This window comes from Pristiophorus japonicus, chromosome 3, assembly GCF_044704955.1.
Source record: "Pristiophorus japonicus isolate sPriJap1 chromosome 3, sPriJap1.hap1, whole genome shotgun sequence".
NCBI lineage: Eukaryota > Metazoa > Chordata > Chondrichthyes > Pristiophoridae > Pristiophorus > Pristiophorus japonicus.
The window spans coordinates 7,987,444-8,004,811 of record NC_091979.1 but is presented as its reverse complement, the minus strand read 5'-3'; the positions used below and the strand labels follow the sequence as shown (position 1 = coordinate 8,004,811).

Sequence of the window (17,368 nt, the reverse complement as noted above, 5' to 3'; positions counted from 1 at the left end):
TTGTGAACCTGTGGAATTATCTACCTCAAAGTTGTTGAGGCCAGTTCGTTAGATATATTCAAGAGGGAGTTAGATGTGGCCCTTACGGCTAAAGGGATCAAGGGGCATGGAGAGAAAGCAGGAATGGGGTACTGAAGTTGCATGATCTGCCATGATCATATTGAATGGTGGTGCAGGCTCGAAGGGCCGAATGGCCTACTCCTGCACCTATTTTCTATGTTTCTATGTTTCGATGTTTCGATGCAACACGAGCTAGCTGAGTTTGGGACAGCTGCATATCTCCAGTCACTTGCTGCGGGAGGTGTTGGAAGAACACAACTGACATCATTGATTTTCAGAGAAACTATCCAAAGGATCAGAATACTGGTGTATCCAAATAAATCGCACATTGGCCATCGCGTAAAGCGGGTAAATCGCCTTCACGTGGCTTGTTGCATCTTATCATCATCATCATCATCATCATGGGCAGTCCCTCGAATCGAGGATGACTTGCATCCTGGCCAAAAAGTTCACAGGTGTTTCAGTGAAGGACCTAATATTTCAGATCTCGAACTAAATCTTGTCGGGTGGAAGAGTCCGGTGCGTGGATTTTTTTTAACGTGGGGTGGCCGGGCTTGACAGAGTTAGGTCTTGGTCCAGTGGCAAGGGTTAATCAAGGCGACTGGTTGCATCTAAATCCATGCTGACTCAACCAGGGTTCAAATCTCTCCATGGCCTCGCCATTCCCTACCTCTACAATTGCCTCCAGTCCCTACAACCCTCCGAGATCTCCGCGTTCCTCCAATTCTGGCCTCTTTTTGAAAAATTTGTTCATGGGTGTGGACGTCGCTGACAAGGGCAGCATTTATGGTCCATCCCTAATCGCCCTCGTGAAAGTGGTGGTGAGCCGCCGCCTTAATCGAGGGACTGCCCATGATGATGATGATGATAAGATGCAATAAGGGAATGAGGGGTTATAGGGAGTGGGCAGGGAAGTGGACCTGAGTCCATGATCGGATCAGCTATAATCGTATTAGATGGTGGAGCAGGCTCGAGGGGCCGAATGGCCTACTCCTACTTCTATTCCTTATGTTCTTATGTACTCCCAACAATGCTATTAGGGAGGGAGTTCCAGGATTTTGACCCAGCGAGGATGAAGGAACGGCCGATATATTTCCCAGTCAGGATGGTGTGTGACTGGGAGGGGAACGTGGAGTTGGTGGTGTTCCCATGCGCCTGCTGCCCTTGTCCTTCCAGGTGTTGGAGGTGGCGGGTTTGGGAGGTGCTGCCGAAGAAGCCTTGACCAGTTGCTGCAGTGCATCTTGTAGATGGTGCACACTGCAGCCACGTGCAGGTCCACCTTTGATGGCCGTGCCTTCAGCCGTCTAGGATCAAAGCTCTGAAATCTCCTCCCAAACCTCTCCACCTCAATCTCCTCCTTTAAGACGCTCCTTAAAACCGAGCTTTTGGTCACCCGTCCTAATATCTCCTTCTTTGGCTCGATGTCAACTTGTGACAGATTATACTTCTGTGAAGTGCTTTGGGACATTTTCCCATGTTAAATGTGCTATATCAAATTGTTGCTGCTGCTGGACTGTTTTTTATGGCCTCTCTGCTTCTTGGATGCAGAGTGACAACTTTACGGGCATTGGGCTTACTGGCGTACAATGTCCACACTCCCAGCTCGCTGCATTGTTGAAATGCAATTATACAGCAATCTTTAGACTACTCCCAACTTAAAACACGACACATAGGGATGGATTTTCAGCTTTGATGATTTTGGAACGGTGAGGTTTGCACCCGGGAGCAGTTTGCGCCTCAGTCATCAAAATTGGGCAGCTGGGCCCAGAGTGTGGGGCAGAGCGCTAAGGGAGGCGTTGTACACCTGTCTTAGGGTGCTGGACCGGCTGAGCATGGGAACATCCCGCGCTTAAGAGCAGGCCCGGGAGTGCTCCGAGAGAGGCCTGGGGAGATTAAAAAAAACACACCAAAAACATCCCCAATCCATAGCCCATGCCACCACAACATAAATCACAAAACAAAGAAAAGAAAAAAAACAATCACACTTACCTGAAGTCGGCGTTATTTACCTGACTGAAGCCAGAATAGGTTGGAGCGCCCGTTTTCACAGGCGGTCCCAGCAGGGGGCGCTGCGGGACGTACGGGAGTCCAAACGCGAGCCGGTCTCTCAACCAGGGGTGTTGCACACCGACTCGCCACTTCCGGGCGGTGCTGCCACACGCCCCTGCAAAACCGGCCCCCAAAACCCCCGGCAGGGCGCTGGAGGCTGACCATTCGCCAAGAAGAGCTCACCACCGCCACCCCTCCAGGCGAAAACAGAAGCGCACGTCACTGGAAAGTCCAGCTCTATATATATTACACCACCCCTCTCGGCCACCAAGATGCCGACTCTTACCAAGGTCTAGATCCACAGGCACCGACAGCCCTCTGGTTCCTCACCCAATTGGATGCTCTTCACGCGAGCCCAAATATGAAATGCCGCAGACTGTGTGACTTAGGCATGGGACTGCAGTCAATCACAATCAGATCCTCACGACGTCTACACCCGCACACTTTCCAACGGCAGTCACAGACTGGCAGGAATTCTCCCCTCTCGATCTCAGGTGTGCTGAAGCCAACTGAGTCAAGTTTACAGTATATTTCCAATAGAGCAGTAACGCTCAGTGGGCAGCACCCTCGCCTCAGAGTTAGGTGGTGATGGGTTCATGTCCCACTCCAGAGACTTGAGCACATAATCTAGGCTGACACTCCCAGTGCCAGTACTGAGGGAGCGCTGCACTGTCGGAGGGGCAGTACTGAGGGAGTGCCGCACTGTCGGAGGGGCAGTACTGAGGGAGTGCCGCACTGTCGGAGGGGCAGTACTGAGGGAGCGCTGCGCTGTCGGAGGGGCAGTACTGAGGGAGCACCGCACTGTCGGAGGGACGGTACTGAGGAAGCGCCGCACTGTCGGAGGGGCAGTACTGAGGGAGTGCCGCACTGTCGGAGGGGCAGTACTGAGGGAGTGCCGCACTGTCGGAGGGGCAGTACTGAGGGAGCGCTGCGCTGTCGGAGGGGCAGTACTGAGGGAGCACCGCACTGTCGGAGGGACGGTACTGAGGAAGCGCCGCACTGTCGGAGGGGCGGTACTGAGGGAGCGCTGCGCTGTCGGAGGGGCAGTACTGAAGGAGTGCCGCACTGTCGGAGGGGCGGTACTGAGGGAGCACCGCACTGTCGGAGGGGCAGTACTGAAGGAGTGCCGCAATGTCGGAGGGGCGGTACTGAGGGAGCGCCGCACTGTCGGAGGGGCGGTACTGAGGGAGTGCCGCACTGTCGGAGGTGCCGTCTTTCAGACAAGACGTTGCATCGAGGCCCTGTCTGCTCTCTCAGGTGGATGTGAAGAAGAGCAGGGGAGTTCACCTGGTATCTTGGCCAATATTTATACCTCAAACAACAGCGTTTTGTTTAGGCACTTTACAGCCTTCTGGACTCAACATAGAGTTCAAACATTTCAGTGTAACCGTTGCCAATCTTTGGTTCCCTTTCTCAAGCCTCTTTCTTTCTTTTTTTCTCCTTGTCTTTAATGGAAGCTGGCCATTATCCCACCATTCACACCCGATCTTGACTAATGTTTTTCTAACTCCTGGCATTACCATTTGAGTTTGGGCCATCATCCCTATTGTCTCTCTAATCTCTCCTGTCTTCCAACCTATCACAGACCTTCCCTTTTGTTCTTTCTTCCCCTCCCCCTTTCAGTGCTGGTTAAGAATCCGTTCTTTCCGAACTCTCTCCAGTTCTGACCAAGGGTCATCGACCCGAAACGTTAACTAATGCTACTTCCGCTCCACAGATGCTGCCTGACCCGCTGAGATTTCCAGCATTTTCTGTTTTTATATCACTAAAAACAGATGATCCGGTCATTTATCACATCGCTGTTTGTGGGAGTTTGCTGCGCGCAGATTGGCTACTGCATTCCCTACAGTACAACAGTGACGACACTTCAAAAAAGTACTTTATTGGTACATCGTGAGTTCGTGAAAGAATATATAAATGCAAGTTTTTCCTTTTTAAATGTTATAATGTATTGTTTTACTTGTTATTACGCAGTGCAGATTGTGTCAGCAGGATCCAGGCTTTGCAGATATATGACAAAGTATAACATTTTGCTTCAAACTTTGCAAACCCTAGCATGTGTTCTGACGAGCGTATCAGTTTTTGATGCTGAAAGATGATGACAGTCTCTTGTTTGAAAACCGTATATATTGAAAAGAAGTTGGATTTGACTAGTCGAGACTGCCCTCTCCTGACTGTAAGGCAGTAGTGTCACTGCTGGAAGCATCTCCAACACTCATATCCCAGAGTGTTAGAGAGAGCTGGATCCAGTTTATTGCGACTCAAACAGATGAAATAGAATATACAGCACAGAAACAAGCCATTCGGCCCAAATGGTCCATGCTGGTGTTTATGCTCCACATGAGCCTTCTCCCACTCTCGTTATCTCACTCTGTAATATATCCTGCGATTCCTTTCTCTCTCTCATGTGTTTATCTAACTTCCCCTTAAATGCATCTACGCTATTCAATTAATCACGTCAGCCGTGACTCAGATGGTAGCACTCTCGAACCCTCAACCTTCTGAGTCAGCAAGTCCCGCTCGAGAAAATTGGGCACGAAAAAAATCTAGGCTGACATTCCAGTGCAGAACTGTCGTCTTTTGGATGACAGGTTAAATCAAGTCTGTTCTCTGAGGGGAACGTAAAAGATCCGAATGCACTTAGTGAAGACAGAACCAAAGTATTTGTTCAATTGGTCTGCCATTTCCTTGTTCCCCATTATAAATTCACCCGATTCTGACTGCAAGGGACCTACGTTTGTCTTCACTAATCTTTGTCTCTTCACATATCCATAGAAGCTTTTGCAGTCAGTTTTTATGTTCCCTGCAAGCTTCCTCTCATACTCTATTTTCCCCCCTCTTAATTAAACCCTTAGTCCTCCTCTGCTGAATTCTAAATTTCTCCCAGTCCTCAGGTTTGCTGCTTTTACTGACCAATTTATATGCCTCTTCCTTGGATTTAACACTATCCCTAATTTCCCTTGTTAGCCACGGTTGAGCCACCTTCCCCGTTCTATTTTTACGCCAGACAGGGATGTACAGTTGTTGAAGCTCATCCATGTGATCTTTAAATGTTTTCCATTGCCTATCCACCATCAACCGTTTAAGTACCATTCACCATTTTTTGAGGATGTAACTAGTAGAGAGACGAGGGAGAACTAGTAGTTGTGGTGTATTTGGACTTTCAAAAGGCTTTTGACAAGCTCCCACACAAGATTGGTGTGCAAAATTAAAGCACATGGTATTGGGGGTAATGTACTGACGTGGATGGAGAACTGGTTTGAAGACAGGAAGCAAAGATTGGGAATAAACGGGTCCTTTTCAGAATGGCAGGCAGTGACTAGTGGGGTACCGCAAGGTTCAGTGCTGGGGCCCCAGCTATTTACAATATACATTAATGATTTAGATGAGGGAATTGAGTGTAATATCTCCAAGTTTGCAGGTGGCACTAAGCTGGGTGGCAGTGTGAGCTGCGAGGAGGATGCTAAGAGGCTGCAGTGATTTGGACAGGTTCAGTGAGTGGGCAAATGCAGTATAATTGTAGATAAATGTGAGGTTATCCACATTGGTGGCAAAAACAGGAAGGCAGAATATTACCTGAATGGTGACAGATTAGGAAAAGGGGAGGTGCAACGAGACCTGGGTGTCATGGTACATCAGTCACTGAAGGTTGGCATGCAGGTACAGCAGGCGGTGAAGAAGGCAAATGGTATGTTGGCCTTCATAGCGAGAGGATTTGAGTATAGGAGCAGGGAGGTCTTACTGCAGTTGTACAGGGCCTTAGTGAGGCCTCACCTGGAATATTGTGTTCAGTTTTGGTCTCCTAATCTGAGGAAGGACATTCTTGCTATTGAAGGAGTGCAGCGAAGGTTCACCAGACTGATTCCCGGGATGGCAGGACTGACATATGAAGAAAGACTGGATCGACTGGGCTTATATTCACTGGAATTTAGAAGAATGAGAGGGGATCTCATAGAAACACAGAAAATTCTAACGGGACTGGACAGGTTAGATGCAGGAAGAATGTTCCCGATGTTGTGGAAGTCTAGAACCAGGGGTCACAGTCTATGGATAAGGGTAAGCCATTTAGGACCGAGATGAGGAGAAACTTCTTCACTCAGAGAATTGTGAACCTGTGGAATTCTCTACCACAGAAAGTTGTTGAGGCCAGTTCGTTAGATATATTCAAAAGGGAGTTAAATGTGGCGCTTACGGCTAAAGGGATCAAGGGGTATGGAGAGAAAGCAGAAGTGGGGTATTGAAGTTGCAAAAATGATCAGCCATGATCATATTGAATGGTGGTGCAGGCTCAAAGGGCCGAATGGCCTACTCCTGCACCTATTTTCTAAGTTTCTATGTTGCAACCTCCAGCACGAGCTGCTCCAAGTTTGACGATTTTGAGATGGGCGACTGGGTGACGTCATCAAAACCCTGGTCGCCGTTTTGAAGCGTGGGCAGAAACATCGGCAAGACCCAGGTACAGAGGAGTGGGAAGGTCGGGGCGGATGAGCGGCGAGTACGTGTGCCAAGATGCGGTGAATGTTTGTGACGGAGGAACAGCGAGAGATCGTGGCAGAGTTGCGACAGATGAGGGTACGGAGCCCAGAAGAGCCGAAGGCCCAGGGGCAGCACGGGCCAGCCCACACTGCGATGTGTGTGTGCTAGGTCCGTGCAGCAGAGCTGGTCTCCAGTCGCCTTGCCACTGGGCCTAGACCTAGCTCTGCCAAGCCCGTGTGGTGGCTGGTGTGCAACGGCCACACGTTAAAAAAATCCACCCACAGGCATCTTCCACCCTTCACGATGTAGTTCGGGATCTGGAATATCAGGTCCTTCATTGAAACACTTGTGAACTCATCCCTTTTTGCCGTGGAAGCAAGTCGTCCTCGCTTCGAGGGACTGCCTATGATGTTGATGTTTAAAGAGGTAGGTTTTGGAGAGGTGGAACTGGGACGATAACCAAGTGCTTTCATCCGTCGACGACGCCTCATGTGCCCAGGTTCTGAGCAGGTTTCCATCGTTGTTCGAGCCAGGCATTGGAAGTTTCTCGGGGGCGAAAGTGCAGATCCATTTGGTTCCCGGTACGCGACCCATCCACCACAAGGCACGGGCGATGCCATATATGATGCGTGAGAAAGTGGAAATTGAGCTGGACAGGCTGCAGCGCGAAGGCATCATCGCGCCGGTGGAATTCAACGAGTGGGCCAATCCAATTGTCCCGGTATTTAAAGATGATAGCACGGTCAGAATTTGTGGGGACTATAAAGTAACGATTAACTGTTTTTCGCTACAGGACCAGTACCCGCTACCCAAGGCAGACGACCTATTTGCGACCCTGGCTGGAGGGAAGACGTTCACCAAGCTGGGCCTGACCTCGGCCAACATGACGCAGGAGCTGGAGGTGTCTTCGAAAGGACTCACCTGCATTAACACACACAAAGGTCTGTTCATCTATAACCGGTGCCCGTTCGGGATTCAGTCGGCCGCAGCAATCTTTCAGCGGGACATGGAGAGCCCGCTAAAGTCGGTTCCTCGCACTGTGGTTTTCCAGGATGACATACTGGTTACAGGTCAGGGCACCATTGAGCACTTATGAATCTGGAAGAGGTTCTCAATCGGTTGGATCGTGTGGGGCTCAGGTTGAAACGCTCGGTGTTTTCCTGGCGCAGGAGGTCGAGTTTTTGGGAAGAAGAATCGCGGCAGACGGCATCAGACCCACCGATGCCAAGATGGAGGCCATCAAGAACGTGCCGAGACCACAGAACGTGACGGAGCTGCCGTCGTTCCCGGGCTTCCTTAACTATTTGGGTAATTTCCTACCTGGGTTAAGCACCTGCTCGAACCCCGACATGTGCTATTGCGCAAGGGAGACGACTGGGTACGGGGGAATTCACAAGAGGCTGCCTTTAAGAAAGACAGAAACTTATTATGTTCTAACAAACTGCTTGTCCTGTATGATTCTTGTAAAAGATTAGTTCTCGATTGCGATGCGTCGTCATACAGGGTCGGGTGTGTGTTACAACAGGCTAACGAATCGGGGATTTTGCAACCGGTCGCCTATGCATCCAGGAGTTTGTCCAAGGCTGAAAGGGCCTATAGCATGATTGAAAAAGCAGCTCTGGCGTGCGTTTACAGGGCATAGCAAATGCACCAGTACTTATTTGGCCTCAAGTTTGAGCTTGAAACTGACCACCAGCCGCTGATATCGTTGTTCTCTGAGAGCAAAGGGATTAACACCAATGTCTGTGCCCGCATCCAAAGATGGGCGCTCACGCTGTCGGCATACAACTATGTAATCCGCCACAGACCGGGCACAGAGAACTGCGCAGATGCTCTCAGTCGGCTGCCATTGCCCACCACCGGGGTGGAAATGGCACAGCCAGCGGACTTGCTCATGGTAATGGATGCATTCGAAAACTAAAGTCCCCCGTTACTGCCCAACAGATGAGGACCTGGACCAGCCAGGATCCTTTACTGTCCTTGGCAAAAAAACTGTGTCCTCCATGGGAGCTGGTCCAGCGTCCCAGCGGAGATGCAGGAGGCAATTAAGCCGTTCCACAGGCGCAAAGACGAGTTGTCCCTGCAGGTGGACTGTCTGTTGTGGGGCAATCGCATGGTCTTACCCAAGAAAGGCAGAGATACATAGAAACATAGAAAATAGCTGCAGGAGTAGGCCATTCGGCCCTTCGAGCCTGCACCACCATTCAATAAGATCATGGCTGATCGTTCACCTCAGTACCCCTTTCCTGCTTTCTCTCCATACCCCTTGATCCTTTTAGACATAAGGGCCATATTTAACTCGCTCTTGAATATATCTAACGAACTGGCATCAACAAGTCTCTGCAGTAGAGAATTCCACAGGTTCACAACTCTGAGTGAAGAAGTTTCTCCTCGTCTCGGTCCTAAATGGCTTATCCCTTATCCTTAGACTGTGACCCCTGGTTCTGGATTTCCCCAACATTGGGAACATTCTTCCTGCATCTAACCTGCCCAATCCCGTCAGAATTTTATATGTTTCTATGAGATCTCCTCTCATTCTTCTTAACTCCAGTGAATACAGGCCCAGTCGATCCAGTCTCTCCTCATATGTCAGTCCTGCCATCCCAGGAATCAGTCTGGTGAACCTTCGCTGCACTCCCTCAATAGCAAGAACGTCCTTCCTCAGATTAGGAGACCAAAACTGAACACACTATTCCAGGTGAGGCCTCACCAAGGCCCTGTACAACTGCAGTAAGACCTCCCTGCTTAGATACTCAAATCCCCTAGCTATGAAGGCCAACATGTCATTTGCCTTCTTCACCGCCTGCTGTACCTGCATGCCAACTTTCAATGACTGATGTACCATGACACCCAGGTCTCTTTGCACCTCCCCTTTTCCTAATCTGCCGCCATTCAGATAATATTAACCTCACATTTATCTACATTATACTGCATCTGCCATGCATTTACCCACTCACCGAACCTGTCCAAGTCACCCTGCAGCCTCTTAATATCCTCTTCACAGCTCACACCGCCAGCCAGCTTAGTGTCATCTGCAAACTTGGAGATATTACACTCAATTCCTTCATCTAAATCATTGATGTATATTGCAAATAGCTGGGGTCACAGCACTGAGCCCTGCGGCACCCCACTAAGTCACTGCCTGCCATTCTGAAAAGGACCCATTTATCCCGACTCTCTGCTTCCTGTCTGCCAACCAGTTCTCTATCCACGTCAATACATTACCCCCAATACCATGTGCTTTAATTTTGCACAACAATCTCTTGTGTGGGACCTTGTCAAAAGCTTTTTGAATGTCCAAATACACTACATCCATTGGTTCTCCCTTGTCCACTCTACTAGTTACATCCTCAAAAAATTCTAGAAGATTTGTCAAGCCTGATTTCCCTTTCATAAATCCATGTTGACTTGGACAGATCCTGTCACTGCTTTCCAAATGTGCTGCTATTTCATCTTTAAAATTGATTCCAACATTTTCCCCACTACTGATGTCAGGCTAACCGGTCTATAATTCCCCGTTTTCTCTCTTCCTCCTTTTTAAAAAAGTGGTGTTACATTAGCTACCCTCCAGTCCATAGGAACAGATTCAGGGTCGATAAATTGTTGGAAAATGATCACCAATGCATCCACTATTTCTAGGGCCACTTCCTTACGTACTCTGGGATGCAGACTATCAGGCCCTGGGGATTTATCGGCCTTCAATCCCAATTTCCCTAACACAATTTCCTGACTAATAAGGATTTCCTTCAGTTCTTCCTTCTTGCTAGATCCTCTGTCCCCTAGTATTTCCGAAAGGTTATTCGTGAAGATAGAACCAAAATATTTGTTGAATTGGTCTGCCATTTTTGTTCCCCATTATAAATTCACCTGATTCTGACTGCAAGGGATCTACGTTTGTCTTCACTAATCTTTTTCTCTTCACATATCTATAGAAGCTTTTGCAGTTCAGTTTTTATGTTCCCAGCAAGCTTCCTCTCATACTCTATTTTCCCCCTCTTAATTAAACACTTTTTCCTCCTCTGCTGGATTCTAAATTTCTCCCAGTCCTCAGGTTTGCTGCTTTTTCTGGCCAATTTATACGCCTCTTCCTTAGATTTAACACTATCCCTAGTTTCCCTTGTTAGCCACGGTTGAGCCACCTTGCCTGTTTTATTTTTACGCCAGACAGGGATGTACAATTGTTGAAGTTCATCCATGTGATCTTTAAATGTCTGCCATTGCCTATCCACTGTCATCCCTTTAAGTATCATTCGCCAGTCTATTCTAGCCAATTCACGTCTCATACCATCGAAGTTACCTTTCCTTAAGTTCAGGACCCTAGTTTCTGAATTAACTGTGTCACTCTCCATCTTAATAAAGAATTCTACCATATTATGGTCACTCTTCCCCAAGGGCCCTCGCACAACAAGATTGCTAATTAGTCCTTTCTCATTACACATCACCCAGTCTAGGATGGCCAGCTCTCTAGTTGGTTCCTCGACATATTGGTCTAGAAAACCATCCCTAATACACTCCAGGAAATCCTCCTCCACCGTATTGTTACCAGTTTGGTTAGCCCAATCTATATGTAGATTAAAGTCGCCCATGATAACTGCTGTACCTTTATTGCACGCATCCCTAATTTCTTGTTTGATGCTGTTCCCAACCTCACTACTACTGTTTGGTGGTCTGTACACAACTCCCACTAGCGTTTTCTGCCCTTTGGTATTCCGCAGCTCCACCCATACCGATTCCACATCATCCAAGCTAATGCCCCTCCTTACTATTGCATTAATTTCCTCTTTAACCAGCAACGCCACCCCGCCTCCTTTTCCTCTCTGTCTATCCTTCCTAAATGTTGAATACCCCTGGATGTTGAGTTCCCAGCCTTGGTCACCCTGGAGCCATGTCTCCGTAATCCCAATTAAATCATATTCGTTAATAGCTGCTTGCGCAGTTAATTCGTCCACCTTATTACGAATACTCCTCGCATTGAGACACAGAGCCTTCAGACTGGTCTTTTTAATACACTTTGTCCCTTTGTGAACGGCACAGCACCCACCCAGGCATTGTAATGATGAAAGCCATAGCCAAATCCCATGTGTGGTGGCCCGGCATCGACTCAGATTTAGAGTCATGCGTGCGCCAGTGCAACACTTGCTCTCAGCTGAGCAATGCACCCAGAGAGGCACCGCTAAGTTTGTGGTCCTGGCCCTCCAAACCGTGGTCGAGGATCCATGTGGACTATGCGGGCCCAATTCGAGGTAAAATGTTTTTGGTTGTCGTGGACGCTTACTCAAAATGGATTGAATGTGCAATAATGTCTGTAAGCACATGCACGGCCACTATTGAAAGGCTACGAACCATGTTTGCCACGCACGGCCTGCCTGATGTCCTAGTCAGCGACAATGGGCCGTGTTTCACCAGTGCTGAATTCAAGGAATTCATGACCCGCAATGGGATCAAGCACGTCACATCTGCCCTGTTCAAGCCCGCATCCAACAGCCAGGCAGAATGGGCAGTTCAGACCATCAAGCAAAGCTTGAAACACATGTCGGAAGGCTCCCTGCAGACCCGACTTTCCCGTGTGCTGCTCAGCTACCGCACCAGACCCCACTCACTCACCGGGGCTCCCAGCCAAGCTGCTCATGAAAAGGGCGCTCAAAACAAGGCCCTCTCCTGTCCACCGTGATCTCAGTGATCACGTGGAGGGCAGGCGGCATCAACAAAGTGCGTACCATGACCGCGCAAAGTTGTCACGCGATATTGCGGTCAATGATCCTGTGTTTGTACTCAATTATGGACATGGTCCCAAATGGCTCACTGGCACGGTCATAGCCAAAGAGGGGAGTAGGTGTGTTTTAGGTCAAATTGGCCACGGATTAACGTGTAGAAAACATTTAGACCAAATCAAATTGCGGTTCACCAACAGCTACGAACAACCCGAAGAAGACACCACCAACTTTGAACTTCCAACACACACACAAGTGGCAACTGACATCACGGTTGACCACGAAGCCGAACTCACCATTTCCCACCAGCCCGGCAAGGCCAGCTGCCCAGCAAAGAACCAACCAACTCACCCACACCTGCATTTGTACCGAGACGATCGACAAGGGAGCGAAACGCCCCAGATCATCTCACCTTGTAAATAAGTGTACTATTGACTTCACGGGGGGAGTGATATTATGTATTTAACCCCTTGTAAGCTGTATCACACCACCACCAGAGGGCCTACGTGTTGGAGTCCCAAGGGATCCCAGCATCCCTGTAGAGCACGGTATATAAGCAGGCCACCCACGAGGTACCTGCACTCTGGAGTCTTATTAAAGGAGCTAAGGTCACATTTGCTCAGTGTACACAGTACTCAGTTTCATCCTTTATGATGAACATATTAACGTCCACCTGAGAGCAGACGGCACCTCTGACAGTGCAGCACTCCCTAGATTTTGTGCTCAACTCTCTGGAGTGGGACTTGAACCCACAGCCTTCAGACTCAGAGGTGAAATCACGACCCGCTGAGCCACAGCTGACAAAGGAAAGTGGACATTGTATGAAACTTTCACACACATTCTGCTCCCGCCCCATCCCGGCATTGCGGCTTGCAATATCACTGAATTCCATTTCCATCACATACTGGGTAGCAAATGCAGTTTTGTTCGGGTTCTGTGTCTTGCCTCAAGCCCACACATATTGATCAGTCAGGGATTGCTACTACTGCCGTACACGTATTGTGGGAAATATTTTCTCCTCCACAGAGTTTACAGCACCTTCTCTTCCGTCTCCAACATTCAGTCTTCACATCCAGTGCAAGCACCAAAGTCAAGCTTTCAGGAGAGCTCAAAAAAAAAAAAATCAGTAACAAAACAAAAGTTTAAGAACTTACCGATGTTTTTGTAGTAGATGGGTACAAAGACATTGATGACTCGTTCTATCGCAAGAAGACCCAGGCAGAACAGGACCAGGGCCTGCAGAAATACACTCCCTTTAGGCCACATGTACGGCACAAGCAACTGCACCTTCTTACGGAAGTCTTTCCATGTTGATTGATTGCTGCTGTTCTGGTTTAAGAGAGGCTGGAAAGAGAGAAAAATGTTCAGAGGCTCAAATGCAAAGATTTCCAAGTGGAGACTCCTCCAACCCTTATGCCGAAGCCACCAATCATATGGGGCTTTGGTGAGACCACATCTGGAACAGTGTGCACAGTTTTAGTCTCCTTACCCAAGGAAGGATATGCTGGCTTTAGAGGGGGTGCAACAAAGGTTTACTAGACTGGGATTGTCCTAAAAGGAGAGATCGAGTAGTCTGGGCCTATATTCTCTGGAGTTTAGAAGAATGAGAAGTGATTTCATTGGAACGTATAAATTTCTTAGAGGGCTTGACATGACAGTTGCCGAGAGAATGTTTCCGCTGGCTGGAGAGTCTAGCAGCAGGGGTCTCAGGATAAGGGGTCAGCCATTTAGGTCTGAGATGAGGAGGAATCTCTTCACTCAGAGGGTGGTTAATCTTTGGAATTCTCTACCCCAGAGGGCTGAGATGCTCAGTCGTTGAGTATATTCAAGACGGAAATTGATAGATTTTCAGACTCATGGGGAATTAAGGGATATGGAGAACGGGCGGGAAAGTGGAGTTGAGGTAGAAGTATAGCATGGAAACGCAGCCAACAGTAACAAACTCTATGGGTAGGGCCACAGGTTCAGCAGAACCCCCTCGCTGCACCACCCCAACTGATCTCAAAAACCAAGACCAAACACAGTGCATCAACTTATTATCATTGCACGACTACACCAAGGAACTAATGTCTTGGTGGAATCTTCTTGCAAGCACCATATGATCAAACTGTACAATGTCATCGCAAAACGTATCTCAAGCCAAGTACATGGACCCAAAGTGCACTAGTGATCGGAACCCGACTCCAATTCCAGGTTTACCCAACCCTCTATGTGCCTCTGGTGCAGGTCTAAACCTAGAAATGCAGGCAGAGATTCCATGCAGGGGTGGGGGCGGTGTTTGTTCGGGGAAATAGAGAGTGGTAGCGAAAAAAATGGTTATTTCAGATAAGGTGGTTATGGATATGGTGAAGAAGTTAAAGAAAGACATTGGCCCTGATCGACACCATACAAGGGTACTTGTATTCATTCTTGGGATGTGGGCATAGCTGGCATTTACTGCCCATCCCTAGTTGCCCCGAGAAGGTGGTGGTGGGCGTTCTTGAATCACTGCCTTGCAGCAGTGTGGGGCAATGGAGTGGCTTGCTAGGCCACTTCAGAGGGCAGTTAAGAGTCAACCATATTGGTGTGGGACTGGAGTCACATATAGGCCCAGACTGGTTTCCTTCCCTAACGGACATTAGCGAAACAGTTGGGTTTTTACAACATTCTGACACCTTCATGGTCACTTCATTGATTCCAGCATTTCCACCCCCCCCCCCCCCCCCCCAAGCTATTTTTCCCCAAAGGAAATTCAAATCCTCAAACAGCCGTTGTGGGATTTAAACCCATGTTCTCTGCATTATTAATCCAGGCTTCTGGATCACTAGTCCAATAACATCTCCATTATGTTACCCAACCCTTAAAAGGAACTCGCTGGTAAATCACAGAACTTTAAAGCACAGGAAGCCATTCAGCCCAGCGGCCTGCCCTGGTCCTTTAATTCTACTCTTTCCTCAAGACTCTTAGAAACATAGAAACATAGAAAATAGGTGCAGGAGTAGGCCATTCGGTCCTTCGAGCCTGCACCGCCATTCAATGAGTTCATGGCTGAACATGCGACTTCAGTACCCCATTGCTGCTTTCTCGCCATACCCCTTGATTCCCCTAGTAGTAAGGACTACAACTAACTCCTCCTCTACACAACCCGCTTTCCCACTAATCTTTGTGTCATCTGCAAATTTTGTTACACTACACTCTGTCCCCTCTTCCAGGTCATCTATGTATATTGTAAACAGTTGTGGTCCCAGCACAGATCCCTGTGGCACACCACTAACCACCGATTTCCAACCCGAAAAGGATCCATTTATCCCGACTCTCTGCTTTCTGTTAGCCAGCCAATTCTCGATCCATGCCAATACATTTCCTCTGACTCCGCGTACCTCTATCTTCTGCAGTAACCTTTTGTATGGCACCTTATCGAATGCTTTTTAGAAATCTAAATACACCACATCCATCGGTACACCTCTATCCACCATGCTCGTTATATCCTCAAAGAATTATTTTTTTTTCAAATATTTGTCCACTTCCCTTTTAAAAGCTATTTTGGATTATTCTTCCACCACGATGTCTGGTGAGGCATTTCATGTTCTAACAAACATCTGTGAGGGGAAAAAAACTCTCCTAGTGTCTCCCTTTGTTCTGTCACCTCCTTATTACCACCTTCAGTGAATCGTGAAAAAAGTAGTTCCCGACGATTGGAGAGTAGCTGACATAACACCAACCTTTAAAAACAGACATAGGGTTAACCCAGGCAACTCTAAGTCAGTGAGGCTCACATCCATTGAAGATAAATTATTAGAAGCCATGGTATGGTATAGGGCTGCCCCAACAAGGCAAGGCATTCATTTTTTGATGAGCCAGTGTTCTAACTCACACCAAGTCCTGCTCACCCATCACCCCTGGCTCCTGGTTAAGCAACACCTCCATTTTAAAATTCTCATCCTTGTTTTCAAATCCCTCCATAGCCTCGCACCTCCCAATCTCTGTAAGCTCCTGCAGCCGTACAACCCACCAAGTTATCTGCGCTCCTCCAATTCTGGCCTCTTCAGCATCCCCAATTTATAGCTTGCCTTCAGCTGCCAAGGCCCCAAGCTCTGGAATTCCCTCCCTGGACCTTTCTTTCTCGGTTTCCTCCCGTAAGACGCTTCTTAAAACCTACCTCTTTCTGCCCTAATATCTCCTTACTTGGTTCGCTGTCAAATTTTGTTTGATAACACTCTTGTGAGGCGCCTTGGGACATTTTACTACGTTAAAGGTGCGATATTAATACAATTTGTTGTGAGAGCCGTTTCTGGTCCTTCCCATTTGAATGTTCCCCGGGTTATATATAACACAGCCTTATTCTCCTGCCCTTGTGGAGATTCACCATGTGGAAACCGCCCTTCAGCTGTTGATGTAATGTCACATGGGGTATACTTGTTCTGGGAGAGGAGGGTCTGTTCACTTCAGCAGAGGGAGGGAGGGAGGGAGGGAGGGAGAGGCAGCACTTTCAGACTCCACAGGCACCCGACTGTAGAAAAGCACACTGCCAGCTAAATCCCAGGAGCATTGCACACTCAGCTAGAAGTGTGTTGTTCTAGGGTCCGGCTGCTCCGGATTGGCTGGCTCCCAGGTCGACCAATTGTCCAATCCGTCCAACCACAACGGAAATCGAGTGACCCTCCCTCTTCACTGAGGTCACCAGAGCAGCTGGAGAGAGAGAGAGAGTTCCAAAATGGAGGCAAGAAGATTAAAGTAATTTAGAAATCAGGTATAAAATTTGTGACTGTGCATTTTTATTAAAGCACAGATTAGATTTGGGGGGAGGGAAAAGAAGGGGGTGACGAGACTTTGAATAGGAAGGGGGATTTTTAGACGTTCCTGAATGCAGGCGTGTGTTTGTGAAATGGACAGTTTAATTCTTTGGCGGAGGGCAGTTATCTGAAGCAATCACCACAGGCAATCCCTCAATGAGGATGACCTCCTTCCACAAGCGTTCACAGATGTTCCAATAAAGGACCCGATGTTCTCGTCCCGAACTGCAATTGAGGGGGTAGAAGATGCCTGTTATCCACTTTGGTGGCGAAAACATGAAGGCAGAATATGACCTGAAT

General features: G+C 48.3%; 1 protein-coding gene across 4 annotated transcripts in view; it reads right to left on the bottom strand.

The window, feature by feature from the left end:
• Positions 1-17,368, bottom strand: part of abcb6a (ATP binding cassette subfamily B member 6 (LAN blood group) a) — a 341,190-nt gene that overhangs the window by 256,063 nt on the left and 67,759 nt on the right. For all 4 annotated transcript variants that reach the window (XM_070875170.1, XM_070875168.1, XM_070875171.1 and 1 more), the window contains one exon: positions 13,451-13,640. In XM_070875170.1, coding sequence (XP_070731271.1) covers positions 13,451-13,640 — 190 coding nt within the window. The remainder of the gene's footprint in view (positions 1-13,450; positions 13,641-17,368) is intronic.